This window comes from Gobio gobio (genome assembly GCF_949357685.1).
Source record: "Gobio gobio genome assembly, chromosome: 9".
NCBI lineage: Eukaryota > Metazoa > Chordata > Actinopteri > Cypriniformes > Gobionidae > Gobio > Gobio gobio.
Genome location: NC_137115.1, coordinates 39,618,689 through 39,645,343, shown reverse-complemented (window position 1 = coordinate 39,645,343; position 26,655 = coordinate 39,618,689). Strand labels below are relative to the sequence as shown.

The 26,655-nt window shown below is 36.8% G+C and overlaps 3 protein-coding genes across 5 annotated transcripts in view; 1 reads left to right on the top strand and 2 right to left on the bottom strand.

Annotated features, from left to right (window-relative positions):
• LOC307131598 (solute carrier family 66 member 2) overlaps positions 1–9,845 on the bottom strand; it is a 75,321-nt gene extending 65,476 nt beyond the window's left edge. For 2 of the 3 annotated variants that reach the window (XR_013817185.1, XM_079825318.1), the window contains exons 1-3: positions 9,740–9,843; positions 7,164–7,402; positions 4,156–4,289 (exon numbers count right to left, since the gene is read on the bottom strand). Coding sequence is in view for 2 of the 3 variants with exons in the window: in XM_079825318.1 (XP_079681444.1) it covers positions 4,156–4,289; positions 7,164–7,363 (334 nt within the window). In the remaining variant the exon portion in view is untranslated. Of the gene's footprint in view, positions 1–4,155; positions 4,290–7,163; positions 7,403–9,739 lie in introns of all 3 variants that reach the window. The other variant, XM_079825317.1, reaches the window with a different exon arrangement.
• On the top strand, positions 9,438–12,310 carry hsbp1b (heat shock factor binding protein 1b). Its single transcript, XM_079825319.1, has 4 exons — positions 9,438–10,614; positions 10,871–10,937; positions 11,754–11,880; positions 12,000–12,310. Exons 1-3 carry the CDS (start codon positions 10,570–10,572, stop codon positions 11,873–11,875), a joined length of 234 nt encoding a protein of 77 aa, XP_079681445.1. The 5' UTR covers positions 9,438–10,569; the 3' UTR covers positions 11,876–11,880; positions 12,000–12,310.
• Positions 12,311–14,069: 1,759 nt separating this feature from the next.
• Positions 14,070–26,655, bottom strand: part of LOC307131718 (DNA topoisomerase I, mitochondrial) — a gene marked incomplete at its 5' end in the record, with an annotated part of 43,959 nt that continues 31,373 nt past the window's right edge. The window contains 8 exons of the mRNA XM_079825539.1: positions 14,070–14,383; positions 14,483–14,632; positions 14,758–14,852; positions 14,970–15,097; positions 17,886–18,000; positions 20,242–20,310; positions 22,866–23,051; positions 24,317–24,460. Coding sequence (XP_079681665.1) covers positions 14,281–14,383; positions 14,483–14,632; positions 14,758–14,852; positions 14,970–15,097; positions 17,886–18,000; positions 20,242–20,310; positions 22,866–23,051; positions 24,317–24,460 — 990 coding nt within the window. The 3' untranslated portion in view covers positions 14,070–14,280. The remainder of the gene's footprint in view (positions 14,384–14,482; positions 14,633–14,757; positions 14,853–14,969; positions 15,098–17,885; positions 18,001–20,241; positions 20,311–22,865; positions 23,052–24,316; positions 24,461–26,655) is intronic.

Here is a 26,655-nt window from a genome sequence, read left to right as displayed (position 1 = left end):
GTCGCCATTTTGTGCCAAGTTTCTACAGTAGCCCTAAACGGACAAACTGCTCTACAGAGCGCTAGCTACTCTCTGCTGTCTCAGATGACAACATCTTTGTCCTGTGTCAGCCACCGTAGCTTCTCTATGTGCTTTGAAAGGGAGGGGTGAGCGGTGGGCAATTCGCAACCTCACCACCAGATGCCGCTAAAATTTACAAAGTGCACCTTTAAGTATTAATGACAATTACACCATAATTATACCATACATAACTGCAAATAACATTACTTTTTAATAAGTATCCCATCTGATTTTCATTTCTAAATAAATTCACCATTAAAAAAAAGTATTTGTCTGAATTTCACCAAACTTTTCAAGAAAGTTTCACCATGGTTTCTGTCAAAACTCTCAGTCAAAGCTCAGGTGTCTCATTACATAGAGAAGAGAGAAGAAGCTTTCTCGCCTTCAGCACTAACTGAATCACGGACTCACTCAAAAAACATTTTGAGTCTGCTGACTGTCCACATTAGAATGCCATCTTTGAAAAGTCAAACATGCTGGTCAGCATTCACACAGGCTTTACACACTGAAACTTTATAACAACGTGAAAGAAGAGCTTTGGCCTCCATCTTAATAAATCAACATGGCAGGTGAATTAGGGCTCTGTCTGATTTCACATTTAATTTTCTGAATATTACAACAGAGCAAAATGTTATCATCTAAGCTTCCTCCAAGACAGTGATCTCATAAACTCACTTGAGATTGAGTGTTCCCATGCACAACCAGAAAAAGCCAATCAACTGGAGCTTAATTTTGTCATAAATCAATTCTGTGGAAGAGCAAAAAGGAAATTACACACAGTTTGCACCCTTGTCCACGTGATGCCAATATTCTCAGACACTTCACATCTTCATTATAAATTAATGTGTGACTAGACTAGCACCCCAGGCAATGAGTAACATTCATGCTCTTTTAATCCCATCTACATGACAGTACAGAACAATCCAAGGTCTGTTTGGTAATGTTCTTGCATACTTGCATAGTTTGTACCATTCACATCACCACAGGCGTAAATATAACACTTGAATACAGCAAGGCCGTGTAGCAATCAATATAACTGGCACTTTACAAATTTCTACTTTCATTCAAGAGATTATCACTATATTTTTCAATGATTTATGTCTTAAAGGGATAGTTCACCCACAAATTTAAGCAAATACAATCAGAGTTATATTAAATAAGTCCTGGCTCTTTTATAATGGCATTGACTTGTTGGTTCGTTTTTGAAGTCCATAAAAGTGAATCTATCCATCATATAACTGCTCCACACGGCTCCTGGCGGTTAATAAAGGCCTTCTGAAGCGAAGTGGCGCATTTGTCTAAGAACAATATCCATATTTAAAACTTTATAGACTCAAATAACTAGCTTCCGGCGGACAGCAGTACGGAAGTCGAAGAGTAAAGACAGGAGCGTCGCAAGCTTTGACACCTCTCGCGGAAAAGGCAACAAACTCAAGCCCCTCTTCTCTTATATCGAAATTCTCAGCCATTTCTCTTTAAAAAATATTGTTTTAGACTTCTAATTCGTGACAGGTGTTTTGTTTTGCTCTATCCTCTGCGCTTTTGTGTTCATCAATACGCATGCGTCAAGGGTTCAAGGCAACAAGTAGTGACGCTACTAGTTTAACTAAATTTTTCAATAGTGTGGTGGTAGCGTCGCTGTTTTCTGAATCAAATAGCTTTTTAGTAGCGAAGCTCTTTTGCGTCCACACAAGCTACATTTTCCCAAGCATTTCTCAAGATAAAGCTGAAATTGGAAATACAAATGCTAAAGTGCGGGTATACTTCACTTTTTTTCTATGTTCCGCTCTGTCTCGCGCACAGTTGCGCGCGCAAGCCTTTGAAAGTATTCCTTTGGCCGTGAGCGCGGAAAGACGGCTTCGGCGCGTGCACACTATCTAGTGGACTTTTGTTTTCAAGCACTCAATTCACTCGCGCATGGCATACGCTGTTGTATGCGCATTGTCCGCGCAGCCACACTAGAGAAACAGTGATCTCGATGCAAATTTTGAAAAGCCTCTATTGTGTCACGTCAATAAACACCTCTTGTTAAAATGATAGGGGTCCAGCCTGGCCACCTCTTGATATGTGGTGGCAGAAACGTGTTTCCATAAAGAACTAACTAACTAACTCACTCACTCACTCAATGTCATTAAATATAAATACATGTTTGTTTGTGACATGTTGGTTCCCTGTTTGGGGCAGGTCTGAATTATTTTGCTACTGTACTTTGAGCTGAGTTGAGTTTTAAATTAACTTACAGTTTGTCCTGCCAATGTGCCCAAGTCTAAATTGAGCATAAACACGCATACGCATACGTATGTGCATACGCATACATACACATACAGATGAACATACACACACTCTCCACACCTGGTTTTGTTATTATGTGGATCACATTTTTTTAATTCAGGGTTCCCACTCTTTCATGAACACCAGATTCAAGGAATTTCAAGGACTTTTTAAAACACCTTTCATTTTAAATCAAGCATAATACGATTAAGGTTGGTGTGTTACTGCTAATATATCAAATACCTACTATACCTCTGTCTATCATTAATGCAGTAACGCTAAAGCATCTACTGACAACTAAAATACAATTTCCAATGAGGAAAAATTTCCAATTTTACAAAATCCAATGAGGAAAGAGGCTGGTGTACAAGAGCGAGCTTTAACAAGAGATGCAGTTCGCAGCACTCTTATTCCTGCTTCTAACATTTATTTCACACTAGTTTTAGTTTTCTTTTTTATAAATCATTACTTAATTAAAACATCAAAATATAGAGATAATATTGTATACATGAATTTTCCAATTAAATGAAAAGATATGTACAAGTTAATTGTTAGGCATTAAAAATATGCAAACTATTTATTAAATCACCTGTACATGTACCTTTTTAAAAATCAATTTGAAAGCTTTTAAGACCTGCACATATATTATATTTAACATATATAAGTGCTGCCGTAATAACGGCCCATTTCAAATGTTTACGTGCTTTTCTTCTTTTTATTTTTTGAGCGGTGATGAAATATTGCTCTTGTAAATACTTGCCAGCATTTCAGTAATGAAAGCCTAGATCTTTAAAATGCATCCAAATTACAGCAAAGCGCAACTGTATGGTGCTCTGCGGGGGTCAAAAAGGATATAAACAGTGAATTTTGAAGTGATCTCATCTTGAAAACTCAGAGATGTGGATTCGGACGGCAATTAAATGACCACACGACCTTGGTGTTTGACTAAAAACAGTAGGCAATTCGACCAGGGTTTTTTTTACTTTACAGGCCTTGAATCCATGTGTCTGAAATTCAAGAACTTTCAAGTACTTTCAAGAAGCGTGGGAACCCTGTTAATTGGTCTGGGACAGTTGTTGATCAAACAATTGAACTGAAAAAGTATGCCTGCCTATCTGTTGACTTTTATTGATCACTGAGATAGCATTGATTGGAATAAAGTTGGTCCAAAATATTAAAAATAGCTTAGATGTAGTAAACTATGGACTTTTGCCATGTTGCTGTAGCTTAGCTTGCTACATTTCCCAGGGGGGTAGCTTCAGTGAAGTGAAGCTTAATTTAATGTAGAGTAACTGCTAGCTTAGCTCACTACATTTAAGTAGCTTGCCCAACACTGGACTTGCGTACCGCTGACCGCTAGTTATTTTAGTCTATTAAGTTTTAAATATAGGTATTTTTCTTACACAAATGCGCCACTTCGCTTCAGAAGGCCTTTATTAACCCCCTGGAGCCGTGTGGAGCAGTTATATGACGGATAGACGCACTTTTATGGACTACAAAAACGAACCAACAACAAGTCACTGCCATTATAAAGCTTGGAAGAGCCAGGACTTTTTAAAAATAACTCTTATTGTGTTTGTCTGAACAATGAATGTCATATACACCTAGGAGGACTTGAGGATGAGTAAATCATGGGCTAATTTTTATTTTTGGGTGAACTATCCCTTTAATATGATCCTTAAAAATATTGGACCACACTTAAACATGTATGAATGTTATTGCATTGAGATAACCAAGCGGTACAAGAGCACAGCTTTCAAGAAAACCGTTTTACAAAATGTTTGAAACTACTGCTGGATACGGAGTGTTGTTTAATGTGATTACCTGAGATGTGGTGCTGTTTGGTACTGACACGGTTGCTGCTCTGGATGGAACAGCACAAATGTAGCATAACCATCATGGTAAGAATCATCACCACACTCTGCAGGAGCAAAGGCAGCTCAAACTGTTTGCCTATCCTGCAAAACAAAGCAATAAATACTTAATTCAAAGGTAGCGTGTGTAAAAGCTGTACCTCTATAGAGAAACCAAACAGAACTGTAACAATAACAACTGTTTTCAAAAAGACAGTCCTCCCATTTTCTACTGGTCAAACAAACTGAAATCCTGAAACAAACACACCAATGCTTGAGCCATTGTTGTTACATTGGGCTAGTTCGAATACAGCCACAGAGCTGAAAATGGCTAACTTATAGCTCTCTTTATTTATTAAAGTTTCAATGTAATGAAAGCAGAGACTTTTCTTCCATATTTTTAAGTACATTCTAGTGAAATGGATTATCAAAAAGAAAAAGGAAAAATGTAGGGCGAGACTTGGTTCTTCACCAGATTGGATGGAGGCTAGCCTGGCGTGGCCATACTCAATTCTAGTCAGAATTTGAGTCTGGTACCGCTCCATTGAGCTTTGATTATGGGGAGTGTTTCAACCGAGCCAGGAAAGACCTCAATTGGATAGACCCACAACCAATCAGAGCAACGGAGCGACGCGTAACATTAGTTGTCAAATGTCAACAGAACTCAACTGCACTGTTACCAAGTCCGTGTTTTTCTCCATGTCCGCGGGTTGAAGCAACCCCAATTATGTGATTATATAAACCCAGGAATGCGAATTTTAGCAGGCAACCTTGCCAAAATAACATATTTTGCCAACCAAACGTTTTGAGTAGCAATTGTGCGCGACATTGCAAAAACACTTGGAAACCCTGTCTGCACGCACGCATGATTAAGTAACGTTACAAGAAAAACATGAGTGTAAACGATCTTTGGCAGTAATAAAATAATTTAAGGATACACAGAGTACTTACCAACACGATCATCGTTTCTGAGAGAAATAGTAAAGGTGAACGCATATACGAACAAGTTCTCCGTTTAGGATAAGAGCAAATTCAACCCAAGAGCCTTCGATGACGTGGATGATTACGTTACTGTTGATCATCTGTCCATCATCGTCTAAAGGCCGCCCTGACAATTTCATTGGTCCGAACAGTTTCTGTTCGGGCATAATTCCTCCTCTATGGAGCGAGTCCAGACCGAATTGCCCGAGCAAAACATTTTGTGGGCGGGGCTAAATTCGGCTGGCATCCAGGCTAGATGGAGGCAGTTCTGAATATGAACTTGCAGTCGATAGTAAAAGCGGGGGAGATTTAAGTGGACTAAACGTCTGGAGAAGTTTCTGTTTCATCGGAAGATCCAGTAATGACATTTTAAAAAACAAACACATGCATGGATGAATTGTTTGCAATAAGATCAGTATACTTGTCATACTTATATCTTAAAAGATGAATTTGGAACATGCACTCTTAAAACTAAAGGCTCTTTGTCAACATGTGGTTTCATGAAGAACCTTTAACACCCATGGAAACTTTCCTTTGGACAAAAGCTTCTTTATAGTGGAAAAATGTTGTCTGGCTATCAACAGACCAAGCTCAATTTAAGATTGAACATTAGTCTGGGGAGTCTGCTCTGTATTTTCTACTGCACAAGAGGCGTGATCAACGGGCATAAATTAAATGACTCTGTACACAATTGGATAGTCCTTCAACCAATCAGACCACAAGAGGCGTGTTCAACGGGCAACGACCCATCGCTTCTCTATCCGTCATCATCGTGTTAAACCCGCCAATAGCGCGCCAGTTGGATAAGCCAGTCTGTGATTGGTTCCCGCAAAAGTGTAACAGAAGCAGTAGAAATGAATGTACAGGTTTCCAGACTGAGTTGAAGGGCGAAATCAAATCGCCAGCAGATCAGGCTGGGTTTACCCAGTCTAGGAAAAAGGTTCTTTGGGTTATTAAAATGTTTTTCACACTAAGAAAAAAAAAAGTTATTTTAAAGGGATAGTTTAAAATAATTAAATGATTTATGATTTACCCATGATTTACTCACCCTCAAGCCATCCTAGGTGTATATGACATTCTTCTTTCAGACGAATACAATCAGAGTTATATAAAAAAAAATATCCTGGCTCTTCCATGCATTATAATGGCAGTCCAAAAAAGTGCATCTATCCATCATAAAAGTAATCCAAACGGCCCCGGGGGGTTAATAAAGGCCTTCTGAAGCGAATCGATGGGTTTGTGTAAGAAAAATATCCATATTTAACACAAAGTAAAATATCTAGCTTCCGGCCGACCGCCTTCCGTATTAAACTCACGAAAAAAGCGTAACTGGCGCAACGATGACGTCGGACGTAGTGTAAGCATTTTGAACTACGAGAGGCGTTACATTTTCTTCGTAAGTTGAATACGGAAGGCCTTTATTAACCCCCAGGAGCCGTGTGGATTACTTTTATAATGGCTGGATGCACTTTTTGGTCATCAAATGTTGGGCTGCCATTCACTGCCATTATAAAGCTTGGAAGAGCCAGGACATTTTTTAATAACTCTGATTGTATTTGTCTGAAAGAAGAATGTCATATACTCTTAGGATGGCTTGAGGGTGAGTAAATCATGGGGTAATTTTCATTTTTGGGTGAACTATCCCTTTATCCCTTTTTGTTTAGAAGTTATTTGGTTAAGGATTTGTTTGGAACCTTTATTTTTAAGGGTGTAGATAAGGTAAATTTCCATTTCATGCTGAGTGCTGACGGATTATTTTTTTAAGGAATATAAATGAGCATTAAAAACATGCATAAAACTGCGCAATAAAAATGTTATTGGGAAGAAAGGCTGTCCTCCAAAAAAAAGGGGGCCAAATAAATAAATAAATGAATAGGCCTACAAAATTACAAAAAAAATTATAATAATTTGTTCCTGTATATTTCACTTTGATTTCCACATTTCGCCATCAATCAACTCTAACTGCTGCTGCAGCAACATTAACTCCCCACCACTCACCAGAAGAAAATGCGAAGTATATTAGCAATGAGCAGCACCAGACAGACTCTTGTGGAGAATCCCTCAGCATTATTGGTCCTCTGGATCTCCTGGTACTGGGGGATGTAGGGCACCGCACCCCCAAACACCAACACACCAGAAGCCAGCCAGGATAGCAGAGTCCATGAGCTCTCCATGTTCTCTTCTGACCCCTGCTCCATCGCTTAATCCTTAAAATACTCCCTTTATACTCATATCCCCTGCAAGAAGAGGATATAGGACAATTTTACATTTGATCACATATATAATAAAGTGCAATGCAATCCAAAAGAGGCATATATTGCTGCAACATGCCCTTACACCACCAATAAAAGCAACAGTGCCACCTTCAGTAACCTTAAAGCTCTCACAGGAACAACAATACCTACAATATAAACACATTGTATTAAAGATTCATGTGCTCCTTTCTGCACATGAAATCATATGAAGGACCATTTTAATAACAGTGAAACAGTAACAGTCGTCTACACGCTGCCACCCAATATAATGGTATCTCGGCCAAACAGGATGTTTGTGCACCAAAAGATAAGGCTTCTCTTTGTCTCTCACCACACAAACATCTCCTCAAAATGATGGGCTGAGCCACAGGATCTAGAATGCACTGCTGAGAAGTTTCAAAATAGTTATGAGCTTACGTTGCACTTGCAGCATCATTTCCCCAATTCAGCACAAGTCTTGGACAGACATGTTATGTGAGGGTGTGTGCATTCTTTAAAGGATATAGGAAAAGGGTTGAGACGCAAGAATGTGAAATCTATGCTAGCTGGAAGAAGCTCATTTTAAAACCAACATTGTGTTCTTGAGCAATTGACCCTTATGAATGTCCACCTGTTTATATTGCATTGGATTATATTTCTACATGACTTGCCCACATTTTAAATTATTTACTCCAAGACAAATCCAAATCCATACATGGCAAAACATGACTGATTACTAATGTTACCAAGACTATCAGTCAGTTTCATCATAACTTTATCTTTGTTATCCAGTTAGAAAACTACTACCTAGTTGATGGTCGAAAAGCACTACATTTCACAGCAAAAATAGTGTACAATTAAAGCACAAACAGAAAACCTCAAGTTCAAAAACAAGCTGAAGGGTCCTGCAACAAAAGTGGATTTTATGGGTTTAAGTAGTCAGATTAGTAAGGAATGTATAATCCAGATTAAATCAACTGGAACCAAGAACATGCGCATTGTTTGTGTCCTCTATAGTGCAGGTCTAGAAGTAAAGTATACTTTCTTAGAAGTGCTACTGTACATTGGTGTTGCATAACTTCTGCATTCCGTGGGGGGTTGGGCTCTTCTGACACGTCTCCACCTCTCTTTTGTGTCTCCTTCATAAAAAACAATGTTTACATCCACCCTAACAGTAAATAGATTTATATTCTTGGACAAAAAAATAAAATATAAAAAGACTATTATAGTTAAAAAGGCTATACTTTTCTGGAATGACAAACAAGCCATAAAACACGTTTGGTGTGCTTAAGGCACGTCATGCCACGTGCACGTATGTGTTATGATATTTAGAAACCGGAGAGCACATTGAGACAGCAGGGAAATTCATCACGTGGTTTCCAATCTGAAGAATCGGTTAACACAGAAGTCGTTTTTGCGTTCCGCTCCTGAGCAGCTTTTAAACGTTTTTCTTTTTCTCTGTATAGACATGCTCTTTTTGACACCGTGTCCAAAGATGCACGTTGCAAGTAGTTCATCCATAAAAGTCTCGAGACCTCAATAAACACCCGTGTGAATAGCTGCTAGTGGTGATGGGAAGTATGAACCATTTCCGCGAGTCGATTCTTTTGAACAGTTTCAATCGATCGGTTCCAAAAACGATTTAGTTGTTCTTTTACGTCATCGGTTCATATAATGAACCTAGTCTGATTTGAATTTACAATGGGCCTATTAAAAAAAAAATTCATCATCAGGCATAAAGTTTTAAGTCATTTAAAACAATATAATCCTAATGCATGCTGATAAAACCGTAAGGGTCGAGTCGTAAACAATAGTCACTTTTAGACTAGGCTACATCCGGCAATTAAAGTAAATTTTCGCCTTATCAGTCAGGTTCTAATCTCACTCATTTGTTCTCGAGTCATAACGAATACTATCCGAATGAGATATACTTTACAGTTTTTCATTAGGACTACTGTGCTCTTACTGATTCAGTTCGATTAGTTAACGAATCTTTCTTTTCACAAAATCCGTTCAAACGAGTCGTCAAAAAAGATCCGATTCAAAATAATTGGATAAGGATATGGACAAACCACGATACGCTGCTTTAACAACTTTTCTGCATGTTTTGTCTTTTTCAATAAAGTGAACCTAAAGAATAAGAGTGAACATTAATGCGGTATCGCGTTTTAAGAACTTCGAAAGAATTTCGTATTCGCGTCGCCAAAGAATGGTGCTTTTCGCTAAGCACTACTCAAAACTCTGCATATTTAGCAAGTTTCGCTTTACTGTAACGAAACAGCTTGATATAACAAAAGGACGTTGCAAAGAAGGAAACAACCGTAGTAAGTTCAAGCATACCTTATTTCGGGCGAAGACTTGTTTGACAACTAGCCTATAATACCAGCAGCACACTCTCAAGAGCATATGCTGTCTCATCTAGCCATCATCTAGTCTAAATCAGGCTGATGCAGTTTGGAGATGTGGGCTTGACCGCGCGCTGCTTTCATCGGTCTAATGTTACAGAGGAAGAGGGGAAAAAATAAAACAAACAGGGAAAACACCACAAAGATTCTATCAAACCTAATATTTGCTTTAATACTACTCCCATTATACTCATGTTGACGGTAAAGTCGTGGAACGTCAAAGCGACCCTCTATAAAATGAAGAAATATGACTAATAAACAAGGTGCCCACATCTTTTTTTTAAATACAACTTAAGGTCATTTGAACATATAGCCTTCTTAATTGTCACTTTAAATCTGACAATTGAATCAAAATATCTAATATCAAATAACAGACTTCGGTAAACAGAAGTGTAAAAATAACAAACATTTTTGTAATCAAGCAACAAAATCAGCCGAAATATTTAAATAAATTCTGGCATATACTGCTGTAATTGGTCACAGGGTTAATAATAGATGAAAATTAAATGACTGCAGCATCTCTTGGATGAACAGCACTGCCCTGCTGCTGCGCGTCAGGTCACGCCAGAAGTAGATTTGCGTGCCTGCAGTAACAGTTGCGGGTCTCACTGAGGTCTCGAAAATCTCGCGATATTCGTCACGACTCCGTGATTTAGCCAACAGCTGATTTTTAGAAAGCAAAGAGCTGGGAGGATCCACAATTTGAAAAAGAATAAACGTCTTTTGCAGTTGTACAAATCTATTTATTTACATTTTAAAAAAGATATGGCAGAGACAGACCCGAAATCGGTGCAGGACCTCACAGCCGTGGTAGGTTTGAAAATGAACGACATTTGTGTGGTTTGCTAAGCTAGGCTAATGCTAGGCCCTGTTTATCTGTTCTATTTGGCTTATTTTGATGCGATATAAGATTCGTTTACGGTTTTAAATTAGATTTTCCCTCTGAGAATATTATTGTTTTGATTTAAACAAGCAGATTTATTTGTGATAATGTTTTATTTTAACGTATTTACATATCTGTATGCATCTATACACGTTAGTTTAACTGCCTGTTTCTCCCTAACAGGTGCAGACATTGCTGCAGCAGATGCAGGATAAATTCCAGACAATGTCAGACCAGATCATCGGGAGAAATATCCTTTCTTGTGTTTGTTAACTATAGATTTTTTTCTTATGATGCACCAGTAGTCTCAGATATACCTCAAATTTTAAGATCATTGCAAGCCCTTTAAACTTGAGGATACTTCATATTTAGCAGATGCTTTATTATCTAAAGAATATGGAAGCCCATTTCTGCCACATTTTTACTCATTTTATTAATTTCGACTTTTAATTTCCTAAACATCACGTACTATGCCATAATTATAACTTTTAATGTCGCAATTAAGATTTACCAAAGCATGCTTCCCCCTTTGGAAGCCCTTTTGGTAGAAACTGGATTCCATAAAAGAGAATCGTTCAATTTGTATTGACTGCAATAGACCTTATTCACAGCAGCGCCATCTTTGATTTTTAACGAAAATGAAAGCGAGGCTGTGAGGGATAGGCATACATCTTTTCAGTAGGTTCTACTGTCATTTCATGTGTTTTTGAATCTAAAATTTTTCCCTAAAATTTCTGTAGACAGACTCCAAACACAAGCTGTGGAAAATTATAACAGCAGATGCCACAGCCCTCACTGCCTCGCTTTCATGTCATGGCGCTGCTCTAATAAAGGCTTATACCATGTCATGAGATTTGTTCTGGCCATGTACCAGCATCAGCATGAGTTCACTGTTATTCAGTTAAATTCAGGATTCAGTATCTAGGGGTTCAAATGTGAGGCAGGTTAAACAGTCAATCTTGGAGAGATTAATAAAGCAGAAGCTAATATTAATTCAGCCTCACTCTAAATGACTTAATATGTGGACTTAAATATTACCTGTCCCATCTTCCTTAACAAGATTCACTTGATGAAATGAGCACCCGCATCGATGATCTAGAGAAGAATATAGCAGACCTGATGACTCAGGCAGGAGTGGAAGAAATTGAAGGGGAGAACAAGGTCAAAGAGGGAGGAGAAGCCTCCTAGTAGAGGTATTTTTTATGTATTTTCTTTTTCAATTGCTTAAAAGTACTTTTAGTTTGTGAATGTTTGATTCTAAATGGCAATTAATTCTTGCCATACTGTAGTAAAATGCACTTATCTTTCACAGGATGCGGAGTAGAAGACGCTATATACACTATTCAGGAGCAGCAATTTTCTCTATGGTGACTAACACATTTTGGTTTGATGTTATGCTTTTTATATATATATATATATATAGCAGGCATTAAAGTCTTAATGCTGTGACTGTATGCTACCCGTTTTTCCTTTTTGCTGTAATAGACCGCAAAGAACTTTTTAAACATGACATCCAACTGTAGAATCGAACCTTGCGTTACAGTGATAACCGCACTAGCCCAAGTGCCAACCTAACACCATTCCTGTTCAAATAAATCTGTTGTTGAATTAAAGTTGTTTCTTAAAACCTGTGTCCTCGTCTCTCTATATTGGTAGTGTTCTAAAACCAGTCACTATTTTACCTCTGTTTATTTACTGGCAGTGGCAAGTTAAATGTCAAACAAACACATGCAAATGACAGCGTATGCCTCAAATACACTCAAGCTATAACCAACAGGGTGAATTCTTGGAAAAGTAAATGACTTTGTTTTAATTGGTCAAAATGTAAGCTGGGCAAGTCAACGATTTATGCCTTAACACCTTAAAAATGATAAAGTCAAGCCACTTACTATTATCAAAGGTATACAGGTCTTAAAAGTCTTAATTTGACCATCCACAATTTAAGGCCTTAAAATTCTTAAATTCAATATCAGGGCATTAAATTAGGGCCCTATGATTTCTGCGATGCAGAAAATGTGGATGGAATTGCAGAATCCATTCATAAAAATGGAATTTAATGTATAATGCAGAATTGTCAAGGAATTTGTCAAATTTTGGATGAATAAATCCAAAGTAGATCAGTACATTTAAAGGGTTAGTTCACAAAAAATTCTGTCCTAATTTACTCACCCTAATGTTGTTCCAAACCCGTAGGACTTTCCTTCATCATATCAAGCGATCAAGTCTCTTTAGAAAATTTGGAATAAATCGCTCAATTCATATGGATTAGTTTTATCTCTTTATGAACTTTGTGAAGCGTCAAAGGGATAGTTGCTTAGACTGTCAATGGAGGGTCAGAAATCTTTCCGATTTCATTAAAAATGTCATCATCTGTGTTTTGAAGATGAATGAAAAATTATCCAACTATTAAAGCAGAGTCCAAAATTAAAACAGAATAAACTGTAAAACAAAACAGATTCCATAGGGCCCTAAACATTAAATCGCATGCACTGCAAAATAAATGTTATTCCTCTGGATTTTTGTTTTCTAGTACAAATTCAAAACATCCTTAGATCAAGATACATTTAATGATTTGCAAAATGGAGAAATTTAGTCTTGTTTTCTGAGAAACTGAACAAAATTAAGTGAGTTTATGCTTAAAACAAGAACAAATATCTGTCAAACCCATTGTCCGATATTTGTTCTTGTTTTAAATCATAAAGTCACTTTCACAAGATTTCTTATCTCAAACCTTAAGGCATTTTTGTGTAAAATTAATTCAAAAGTTATGGAGTCATTGTAATTTCAAACTTTGAAGTGTCACTAATATAACTCATTGTGTGTTTAGACATTTACATTTAGAGAACATTATGTTCCCTTAAATTTTCTATAATTTGTCTTAAAAAGGTCTTACATTTACCTTAATAAAACCTGCAGAAACTCTGATTTGATTGAAAAAAGGAGTTGTGATTTTGGCAAATTACACTGGATCTAAACAGGTCAGTCTCAAAAAAATCTGTCAAGAACATGTCTGGGCATTTTGTCCCAAGATAAGAAAAGTAATTAAATAATAATTTACATTAAATTAGTTATTATAAATTAATGGTCATACATCATGCCAGTATGCGTCACATAGAATTTAATTTATGGTGTTTTTAAAGTATAATATGGCTTAATGATATAAGATAATCTAATAAAATTGATTCTGGACCAGAGGACCTTCATTATGTATTATTTTTCACATGTTAAGGAGAGTAATGTCACTGCAAAAAAACTTAAGAACATCCATGGTCATAAAATAATCTTTCTGATTTGGAGGTGAAATGTAAAACATTTCTTGGTGAAATTTGTCTCCCAAAAAGATTGTGTGGTCATTTACATAAAAAAGGACTTAAAAAGGTTTCCCTACAAATAATGAACATTTATTGAATTTTCTTAAAATAATTCAGAACACCTGAGATTGATAAAACAATATATATATATAAAAAACAATATAAAAATGCCAACAATATCACCAAGGAACATGGCTGCCCAATTCAGTTTCAAACAGTTTGATTAAAATATATGTTTGTATAAAACATTGGGTTGAATCGGAAAATGAACAAAAATCACACTCAGAACAAAAAGTCATGTTCAGTCATGTCGACAGCCCAGGCAAACTTATCCCTAAGGGATTTGTTGTAAATTTTATCCAGCGGCACCTCCATGTTCTTACACCTAGAAGCAGAAAATAAAGTAAATAAATGCTGGACTAATAATCTGATATTAAAATTAGAGACTGTAGAAAGTTTGTGTGTTTGAGTGTGACATCATCACCAGGCCACGGTGATGCGTGGATCCAGGTAGTTGAGTTTGGAGGTGCCCAGGGCGATCTGTTTGTTCTCCTCTCTGTCTGTAGCCTGAACCTCCATCTTCAGCAGCTGCTCCTCACACCTCTGAACAGCTTTCTTCTTCTTCTCCACCACACTGAACACAAACATAGTATGCTTTTTACATGTGTATATCATATTCATATATATATATAAAAGGTTTCTAAAGGCTGGAAGAGCAAATAAACGCAGCTTTTCAGAGGCCTGGAATGAGAAACTGACATGAGCAGCTTGTTGTCTGAGCTCCCTTTGGCTTCTTTCTTGGCCTGCTTTAGCTCTTTCTTAGCCAAGTCCAGCTGCTCCTTCCTGCTGTCAATCTTAAAGGAGAAAGAGAAAAGAGAAAAAACTAAATAAAACAAACATATTTAAACATTTCTTTCATGTTATTTAAAGGTTTCATATTTTTTTTAACTATTCAGTCTCATCTCCAATACCTTTGCTTGCAGGTTAGCCATGGATTGTTCGAAGGTCTTTGGCGGCGCCCGCTGATGGTTACATAGAATTGCAACCGCACGGTTTGCCCTGTTGTACGAGAGCAACTTCTCCGCCACATTATCCTTCACTGTAGTAAGAATGCCACATTAACACACACATACAGAACGAGAGAGACAGTGAGAAGATCTGCTGAGGGACAGTCACAAATACATTTAAATGTGGAAACTGGCAGCTGTTAGATTTCTCCTTCAGAGCAATAATGTCACATCCCTTTGAACAAAAAAACTATTTAAAACAATTACTATTGAGAAATAATAAACAAAACATTAAGGTATCATATTTCATCCCTCCCAAAAATAATTATTCTGTATAAATAAAAGTTATTTTTATTACTGTAATGAGAATCATCATATTCGAATCAGTGTAATTTTAGTTTTATTATATTACAATAATTTTGTTATGTGCCCTTGTCATTTTATTCGTTTTTTTTTGTGTTTAAAATATCGCTATTTAGGTATCATTTATTTCTATTTCAGTTTATTTATTTCCAGTTAATAATTTTGTGCTTGAACTTCAACTTTTTTCAGTTTATTAAGGCAACATTTCTAATTTTCATTTATTTTGTTATTAGTTTTTATTTAAAATGTATTTCAATTAATATAAATATTTTTAATAGTTTTAGTTAACGATAATAACCCTGATTTGAATTATGATTTTAAAAAGGCAGTACATAGATAAAGCATTATTACTTAAATTTTTCTCATTAAATAAGAATGAGATTTTTTACATTATAGTAAAAAATTATTTTATGAAAATAATGAATAATTATAATGATAAATTAATTCTTATTAGTTATAAAATGAGGCTTCATTCTCATATATATATTCAAATCTTCAAAAATATATATATTTTAACTTTGGGATGAAATAATCACAACCACACTTTTTGAGGTTCATTATTAATATTTAAATTTTGATCGAATATTAATAAGTATTGCAATGCTTGTATCATGAAGGACATTTTAATTTAAAATGGCTATAATAATAATAATTCTAATAAATTCTAATAATTTGCAGACCTTAAACAAGCTTCTCTTTGTAAATTACAAGCCAACATGCCCACACACTTACACACACAGCACATGGCACCTGATGGGCGAGACCCTGCCACACACTGAGCTGATTTAATTAGAGCTTGTAGCGGATGTAAAAAACAGATTTCCTCTCAGCGGCGATCCGACACCTCAGCATTACACACACATCACATGTACAGACTGCAGCACACGCTTTAGAGATACTCAGATAGTTACACTATCCACAACCAAACAAACAACAGTCTCATTAGTGCAGAAACACAATACAGTAACTAATGATGAGAACCCCATTTACACTGCTAGCGGCACAACAAACTAGAACATGACATCCAGCTAATAAAGAGTTAATAAAGAGTTTTTGCTGTGGCAATTTATGACCACGGCAAACAAAGAGCAACAGGTTGTTTGTTGCCAGACAATAACTAAATGCATAAAATATGGAGATTGTTTTGACAGTGGGGCGTGTGTGTATGTATGCATGTATGCGTGTGTGTGTGTATGTATGCATGTATGTTTTATTGTATTGTGAAATATTAAAATGTAAAATAACTTTTCTATTTGAATATATTTTTAAATGTAAATTATTTCTGTGATGCATCAGTACTCCAGCCTTCAGGTGTCACATGTTACTTTCTTACTGTGTTAAATTCTTACTGACCCCAAATTTTTGCACATTAGTACAATGTTGCAAAAGCTGTTGTAAATTACTGTTCTTTCCATCTTTCTATTCATTCATCAACGAATCTGAAAAAAAGTTGTTTTACACAACTGTTTTCAACATTGATAATAATCATAAATGTTTCTTGAGCAGCAAATCATCATATTAGAATGATTTCTGAAGGAACATGTGACAAAGACTGGAGTAGTGATGCTGAAAAAAGCTTTGCATCGCAGCAATAAATTACATTTTAAAATATATTCAAATAGAAAACATTATATATAAATTTAGCAAAATAGGGTTTTCCTGAACAAACATAAAAGCACAAACACTTTCGAATCTTTCTTAAATCTGACTGAATCCAGATGTTTGAGCAGTTTATAGCTTATACTTTGTGGTTTGGACTCCATACTTCTATGATTTATGGCCAGTAATAAAGGAAGAATGCTAACAAAACTCAATGTCAATATTTATTTTTTGTTAAGCTACTAAAACTAAACAAAATGTAACTGGGAAAACTTAAACTATTTTCATGACTCCAAAACTAACATCACACAAAAAAAATAATTCTAAAATAATTCAAATAAAACACTGTTAAACATTAACTTAAGCAGCCTTAAAATATTAAAATAAAAACAGTAATTAAAAACGAATACAAAAAGTAAAAAATAATTAAGTAATAAAAACAGAAATGTAATTAAATTAAACAGACTAATTGAAAAAGCAGAAATAAAAACAGTATAATAATTAAGTAATACAAAAAATGAAAACTATAATAACCTGATGGATGAGTGAGCTTGCAATGAACTACAGACTAACACTGAAGTGAAACGTTGCATGCTCTCACAGTAGAAACTTTGTTAACTATAACGTCCTCGCTTGAGTTAAGACACACCGTCACACTAACAATATCCATATGTTCCTGTGGACTGGCGTTGTCAAAATGTACGTTTTGTTTTTGAACACTCTGACAGCAGTCCACATTGGCATCATATTTGAGCGTTTTTAGCAAATGTTCCAATGCACATCTATACCGACGGCATGGCTGAACATCTGGAAATTGTACTAGTTGCCTTGATGTTGAAGATTCGCTTGAAGTTTGACTGATAGAACGCTAGAAGAAAAGTGGAGAGAGAAAGAGAGGCAGAAAAACAAGGCACTCACTGTTGCCGAGTTCTTTCAGCTGTTGCTGCAGGGTTATAGAGGCGTTGTATGTCCTAAAAACCTTTGCAGTCAATCCTGGCATGAGGGAACTCAGGTGTTTATTCAGCACTTGAGTCTGTGAAGACGAGATACAAAAACAAGATAATACATTTAGTATTCACACAGAGAAATCGACATATTTTATTATACACCTTCACTGCAAACCCCTAGATGGTGCTGTTGCCTTGATTGTCTAGAAATAAATATAAAATACACACACACACAAAAAAGATTTCTCAACAGACCAAGCTAGAGCAAAGACATCAGACATTAGTACCAACTTTAATGGATTTATGAGTGCAGGAGTATGGGCTGTATGTTCCAGACATAAAGAAAACATCCATTAAATCCGGTGCTACATCTTCAAGATGAGCGTCTTAAAAAGGACTCCTAGACAAGCTACCCGACCAACAAGTGCGCACGCACACATCAGACTCAAACATCTAAATTGAAAAATCCTTCCTCACTTTTCTTTTAAAACTGAAAGTACTGAAAACAATCACTTCAGAAACTGGTTTGGCGCGACCCAGGGGAAGGCGATACAAGTACGGTCCCACGCATCAGCATTCTAAATGAAGCTAGATGTGATATCTTTAAAGATACTAAATGCAAATGACACCAGCTGTGTCCTAGCATGTCAACCACAGCTAATGCTCAGCACACCCGCTGCCATCTGATGACACACGCATGGCAAGACGTTTGATACATGTTGAACATGCCGGTCGGCTCAGCATTGTTCACCATTGAACCATTGGGCTAGGACACACAGTGACCCAAAGGAACTCAGTTAAAGGGACATTTCACCCAAAAACAATTTATATGTTTATCTGCTTACCCCCAGGGCATCCAAGATGTAGGGGTCTTTGTTTCTTCAGTAGAACACAAATGAAGATTTTGAACTCGCGTGTCGCTTACATGTCAATGGGGATATTTTAGAGTATGAGAGCTATGAGAGTAAAAAAACACAGACATACGAATCCATATTAAACCATGCGGCTCGTGGCTACACATTGATGTCTTAAAACACGAAACGATCGGTTTCTACGAGAAACCGAACAGTATTTATGTTATTTTTTTATCTCTTATCAGACGAATGTCATCTAGTATTCCCATCGCCATAACTTCCAGCGAATAATGTAAAAATACTGCCGCGATCAAATATTTATATATATATATATATATATATATATATATATGTAGATGCCTCATTCGACAGATCCGCGCAGGCACTAATGAGGCATCTATGTATATTTACTATGATTGCACCGGTATTTTGCATGTATTTTGACCTTATTCGCCGGAAGTGATGGCGCGGGGACGGCAGATGCAGAGCCGTAGAAAAAAATGAAATAAATGTTTAAATCTGGATATTTTTCTAACACAAACGCATCGATTCGCTTCAGAAGGCCTTTATTAACACCCCGGAGCCGCGTGTAGCACGTTATTTGACGGACAGATGCATTTTTTTATGGACTTCAAAAACAGAGCAACTATTACTGCTATTATAATGCTTGGATTGGCCAGAACATTTTTAATATAACTCAGATTTTATTCGTCTGAAAGAAGAATGTCATATACACCTCGGATGACTAGAGGGTGAGTAAATCATGGGCTAATTTTCATTTTAGGGTGAACTATCCCTTTAAGGGTTTGTGTAAAACTTGTGTAAGACTCAAGCATCCATGCAGTCAGGAAACTAAACATACCCATACCCCATATTATGGTATATTTTCTCTTGTTTTATGGTACGCTGGGGGGAAAAAAATCTTAAAATTACTCTCCCAGTGTCTTTTCTAGTGAGGGTTCAGCCAAGTTCAAGACATTTATTTTTTTCTGAGCAGCATATATACACACACACATGAGCTTAAAAGCACAGCAGCATGTAATAAGATTTGCAGCACTTTGTGGAAGAGGGCCAGTATTAGAGTCTCTGCCGCATCCTCCCTCGTTCAACCCTTTGCTCAGCCTTTCGCCATATCAATCGGAAGAGCCCAAAGTACAGATTAACTTCCCCATCATTACCAACCTGACCTCATCCAGGAGGCCCATTTCTCTCTCTCTCTCTCTCTCTCTCTCTCTCCCGCACACAAAAAGTTTTTCCAATGTTCTCTCACAATCTGTCTCTCTGTCCTTCAGCACAGGCAGAATCCTTCGGCTGGAAAAATTAAGACTGAAATATTTAAAAAGAAAAACGAGCTGAAAAGAAAAACTACCATCCTTTAGTGTGAGCTCGTATGACGCAAGCCTCTCGAGAACCGTATCCCTCCGAATGAAAAATCTATGACTGTCTGCCTCTGTTTCAGAACATTACACTCACATTGAGTCGATCAAAGAGGTCGTCTCCTCCTTGCTTGTTTTCCATGAAAAGCTTGAGGTTTTTGAAAACCTAAGACAGAAAACACATGTTAGTTTATTTATCATATGCACAGAACAGAGGTTGAGAAAAAAAAAGAGGAAAGGAAAGAGAGAGAGAGAGGGAGAGGCACTCAATTATATTTGACATTTCGCAGAAGTCCTGTTTTCCTCCACTCCTACTAAATAAACCAGCTAAAATATGCATGGAACTAATTAATGGTAGCAGATGTGGTGCTTTTAAATCAGTCTCATTTGAATAACAATTTATCCTTGAGCCAAATGCATGAAGAAGAAAGTAAACAGACTGCTCGCCAAGCAATGACAGAATTTATATTTCTGGAATATTTTCCCCCAATTTAACACGGTCAAATGTTAGTAATGATTGATTCATATGCTGTCTATTAAGCACACAGAGGGGAGGTCAACACTTAACATGATCACATATTCAACACTCACCCTAATATGGCCAGATAATGCGGGTCCAAAGCTCAGACCACTAGCGGAAATGCTTTTTGCATTCTTCTAATATAGCTCAACATTTTTCATAACAAATTATATTATCAGCATGTGAAAAGTAGAGTGAAAAGTGGAATTTGGAAACTAATGTGAATGTCTCAGTATTTGTTTTTTTTCACCCTTTTTGAATAATCACAGCAGCTGTGTGAACTATAGCTATGCAAGTTTGTGTAAAACCAGATGATCATTTTCTACAGCATGATTTAAGATGATCCAAAGAGCATCTTGGAAGTAAATCTGACCATCTATACAAAGGAGTCACATGCTTACGGTCACAAATTTGCTTAGTTGATTAGTGAAGACTCTTAGCACAGAATATTCAATATTTCTTATTGTACATCAGTCCGTTTCTTTTCATTATAGGCCTTGTCCAGGTACGGTATTAGGATACCATTCACAACTTCTGACAATGGAAACGGCAAAAATTGCGTAATGTACTGAACCGTACCGCTCGGTGGAAACGAGCCATATGTTTATACCAGTATTGTGCCTGTTATATGCTATTCACTTTCACACAGTTGCTAAAGATAAGTTACTTTATACACTATTCATATCAAATCCTGCAAAGATAAAGTTTACTTGCAATTGCTGTTCTGCTGCAAAACATGAGGGTTTTAGACCAAACATAATAATGGTAACCGAGTGCAACCTGGACGATATTTTGTTAAAATGATCACGCCAGAATAACAACGCAAGAACTTGATTATGTTTCTTCCGTCTGTATCATATCAGTGTGCTTTTGAGATTTTACCATAGACTGTAAAAAAAATATGGACGTAGTGTCCGTGACGTCACCCATAGGATTCTGAAGAGCAGTTTTGAAGCGTAAAGTAGGGTCGAGCTGGCCGTTGTCATCTTGGCAGCGCGGCACTCCCGGATAACAGAAAATGGGCAAAAAGGCGGGACGTGGGTGGAGCCCTTAAGCCCTTAATTATGCAGATTTTTAAGGCTTTATATAATGTAAACAAATGAGTTATAAAAAAAAAAAATCAAAATTAGATATATAGACCAAAACCACAATTTGTACCAGGCTGTAAAAAAAATTTTTCAGCTGTAAATTTGGGCATTTTAACATGGAGCTCAATGAGATTCTGCTCCCTTCTGGAGCCTGTCTCTAGTGGCCAGTCGATGAATTGCAGTTTAAGTCACTTCCGTATTGGCTTCAAGAGAAACTGGGGGAGGTTGCCGTTTGGGTTTTACGCATGCGCAGTAAGGTGAATTGAGTGTTTTCCGACTTTCAGTGTAAATGAGAAACGCTGTTTTGAAATGTGAAATGTGAATTAATGTAGACGACACATACACTTAACTTCTAAAATTAGGTGTTGAATCCCAGATATTTAATACAAACTCAGACTTGTGGACATTGATATACATATAAAATGTTTGTTATTCAAACAAATGTGTTATTCTATAAAAAATTAATAGCAGCATATTGCAGCACAAGAACATGTGGCACGAAGTTCCAGAGGCTTTAATTGTTATTCATTATGTCGTAATGCGCTGATGAGAAAGTGGGGTTTTCACAATACCTGCAATTATATCTGACATTTCCGCAAAGTCTGCCTGACGCCAAATACACTTGAAAGATATTCAGAAACTAATTAATTTTCACTTGATGAGCTTCTTTCAAATGTTCTCATTTACATTATGAAACCTATGCAAGCAAACAAGATCTCTCACTGCCCCTCTAGCCTGACCTGCACGCTAGCGAACAGTAGAGAAATAGTATTTTTCTACAGCTATGATCTGTGCTAAAATAACAATAACCCACCTGTTATGACTAAAGTTATCATACATAAGGAGGTAATTGATAAATGTGATGAATTCACTTTGCATTAGATTTGCATTTCCAGTAGGAAGTGTTTTAGGTAAGCTTGTGATGACGCAGTGTTAATACATAGAAAGAAGAACAGACCAGGCACAATTCAGTATGCAAATAAAGGCACACAAAAAAAAAAAGATTTTAAATAGTCAATGGGAAGATGATCAAACTTTAATCTTAAATATTATTAGAAGTTTATACACACCAGAAACAGAAATGTAAAAATGTAAATGTTAAAATGTTCTTACCCTTTTGACCACAGGAACCTTGTTGTAGTAGCGGATACAATCTTTACCCAGGAAGTCGAACTCTACTACACACTTTTGCCCATCCAGTGTGCTGTGTAAAGTGATGTGCTCCACGCGTAGTGAGCAACAACCCACGGTGTCTGCCGTCTCACCCTCTTCCTTTTCATTACCTGCTCTCAGAGCCAGCTGAAGAGTTTAACACAAATATACACCTGCTTCATACAGACACGACACTGGATCTCCAGAACAGCTTAGAGTGAATGCTTAGCTGCTTGTGAACATGTTTGGACATGAGAGTGGACTGAAAACGGCAGTATGGTATTGTTGAGTGTAATAAGAACGGACTCATAATACCTTTGATACTGGATGTAACCTTTGATCCAGTATCTCCAACACACTGGGCTGTGTGTGTGTGCACACATTTTTAGAAACTGAGGAAAAGATGCTTACTTTTCAAAAGATTTTTCGATTTTTTTGGGGAAAAGAGTTTCATATATGATTTGTCACACTGCAAGATGTAAAAAAAACTATTATGAGATACTTAACAAGAAATGCTTGCAATTCTGAAACAAAAAGTTGCATATGAATAGTCATATTGTGCAATATAATTTCACTGTGACAAATCCCAATTATGAAAAATAGCTGAAAAGTGCCAATTGACAATTATGTTGCAATTATGAGAAAGTCGCATGTGTGACATTTGCCATTATGAGAAATAGTTGCAATTGTCAGAGGAAGTCTGTTATGAAAAATAAAGTGTATTGTGAGATATGAAGTTGCAATTATGAAAAATATTCGATTTGCAATTGTGACTAAGTCAATTATGAGAAATTAACAATATGACAAAGTTACAGTTATGTGAAACAGTTGTAACTATAAGAAATAATGGCAATATGCAAAAGTCACAACTATGAGAAATAGGGAGAGAAACAGCTTATCTCTTAATATCAACATGATATTAATGTTTAGCCTAATAACAGAACTTAAAAGGACCATAAAAATAGGAACTGAACTTTGATCTTTTAAAATGAAAAATTATATTATACTATGAAAACATACTGTAACTTTCAGAATTTAAAACTTTGGTCCAGAACAACCATATTTTGAAACTAAGATTCAAAAATATTTCATTCCGATTTTTGAAACTCGACATCAGTAACCAAAATTCATTAACACAGTCCATAAGCCCTCAAATAACATGACTGGTTGACCACAGAGGGAAAACCTATTACAAAATGTATGATATGACCTCTTCAAAGTGAACATCTGCAGAAATGCACCATGCCGTCACCATCTCCTCACTCTCTGCTGTATTTATTCTCAACACCTTAATTGACCTGAAGTGATTACCGGTACACTCAAACCCTTTGGTCTTTTCTAAAATAAAGCAGTCATGATTGAAAACCCTCTAATGTGCACAAGTTATGTCTGTGCAGCTTGTGTGGCCTGACCTTGTCAATAAAGTAGAGAGCTACGGCTCTCTGGCGTGTGCCCATCTGTTTGGATTTGAGGTCCTCCTGGTACTGGGTTCGGATGGCATCCACACATGACTTCAGTCTACGAGCCACCTCATACTTCTCCCAATCCTTCTCACCCTATGGGAGACAAAAAAAGTAGAGCAAGTTACTAAAGGACATGTCAAAGGGCAGCTGAACCTGACATGCCCCGGGTGTTCTGTCTTCAAGTACCATATTATTCTAAAGGAACTGATTGAAATCTGAGGGGATGAAAAATTGTTTCATAAAATCAAGAGATTTAGAAAAAAAATTACCTTAAAGCCCCCCTGTGGTGAAAATCAAGTGTGGTGTTTTTAATATGCTTTTCGACAAACCATGTGCAAATTCATAAGTCAACACCACATTTCTTACACCATGTCTACACCGGGTGTGAGCGAGCAAAAGACAATAGAATCCATTATAATGATGTTGTCTACACTGGATGTGGCGCGGTGCTGCGTGACAAAATCCCCAACAGTAAACTAAGGCCTCGTTCTATTTATGACGTACTAACACGAAGGACAAATGCTTTGCAACGGGCACTTTGTTGCATCCAGTGTAGACAGCTTTTAGCTGATGTGGCGCGATGCTACACATAGTCACAAAACTTCACAAACTACCTTGTAACCAATCACATTCACGTTGCGGGCAGCCTTAAGCATATAATAATTACTATACTGCGAAGCAGGAAAGTCTCAAGAGGAGCCAGGATATCCAGGTATATTTTTCTGTTGATATGAAAAAAATCGGGTACTTTTAGCAATATAGCAGATGAATTATCTATATGATATATATTATAAATGTTATGATGAACTATACGCCTTTCTACCCTGATGTTCTAAGTTGTTCAAAGCGTTTCCAAGGATGCTGATTTTTAGAAAGCAGACTGAGATGGTGAACGGGAAGATGGTTTGTGTAACATTAGCAACACATTATTAGCTGTTTGATAACATAGTCAAGCAAAAGGCTAATCATATTAATTACCGTTATGTGTACATTGTTGTAAAGAGCGGTAACATTGTGCAGCGTTTACTACAGTAACTCTAAGCTGGTGTGAGTGAGTAGAGGCGGGGCTAATTTGTATATTCATGGACACTTATACTTCTGCGTTGTTGTCAGCATCAATGTGCAAATGTGCAATTACACATGCAAACCGCTAGTAGGCAGTGTCCACGGGCATGTTGATGGTGTAGCCCACAGTATCAAGGCAAAAGCTGAAGAAGAAGCAGCTTGTTGCGTACATTGTCGGAGTAGCAGCAGCAGTTATGGCGGCAAATAGATAGCGACTTCTCTTGAGTTGTTGTTTCTAATACAAATCAAGCATCTCTAGTTGATTAGTAGAGTTAAATAAGAGGCGATCTGGCGCTGGAATGCGTTTTTGAAATCATGCAGAATGCTCATGGCCGCTGTTTTCAGTATCGGTGGCTCGTGCACAGACAAATCACAAAACCATCTATGCATTTATTCACTAACAAAGAATTTCTGGACTACAAAATATTGTGTTATATAGCACATGTAAGGATGAAACTATCATCCCATTTCTGGACACACACACTCCTATCACACATTTTTAAAATGTATTTATTGACCTGAGGGAGGGGTTCTGGCAGACCAATCACAGCGCTTGTGGTCCGCGTAGAATTGACGTGTTGTTACATTTTTGGAGAGGTGCACGTCAGGGTACGTCGTAGGTTATGCGTGCAACACACAGCCTACGGCGTACACTCGACGCAGAAGTATAAATTGGGCTTTACATTCAAGCCATTTTAAGGCGTGAAGAATTTTTTCACAGGAAAAAGAAAACCTTTAAAATATGTCATTTTGGTGATCAAAGATGAGTTTTAAAGGATACAATTATTCACTACAGGGGGACTTTAAAAGACTCCACAAAACAAATTTAATTTTCTTGCCAGGAAGTTGGGTCAGAACATCTAAGGGCTTATATATTAGCTAAAAATATATATTTTACAAGTAAAAGTTAAAAAGATTGGGCTGAGTTAAAAGATTTCTCGATTTTAAATGATTCTCATTTTTATGAACTGATTTCGACTTCCAAGCACTTTAATTTGTACAAAGAAAAAGTTACTTTGTCACAGCAACCGCATAGTGACCAACATAGTGTGAAATAACTTAACCTTCACTAACCAATTCAGTACATAAAAAGCGACAGAAAGCCGACAGATTAATGGACTCGGTTGGGAAAGAAAAGCAAAATAATGAGGTGGCTGGGAGTTGGTGTTTTGAATCGGTTTTGATTTTCAGATTTCTTGAGAGGAGTCCATCATTAAGTTCTG

Bases quoted from the DNA above. Each gene is read 5' to 3' on its own strand.
- hsbp1b (XM_079825319.1), top strand. From the start codon at position 10,570: ATGGCAGAGACAGACCCGAAATCGGTGCAGGACCTCACAGCCGTG. The intron at 10,615-10,870 runs GTAGGTTTGAAA...TCTCCCTAACAG, and splicing joins TGCAGGACCTCACAGCCGTG to GTGCAGACATTGCTGCAGCA. The intron at 10,938-11,753 runs ATATCCTTTCTT...AACAAGATTCAC, and splicing joins AGACCAGATCATCGGGAGAA to TTGATGAAATGAGCACCCGC.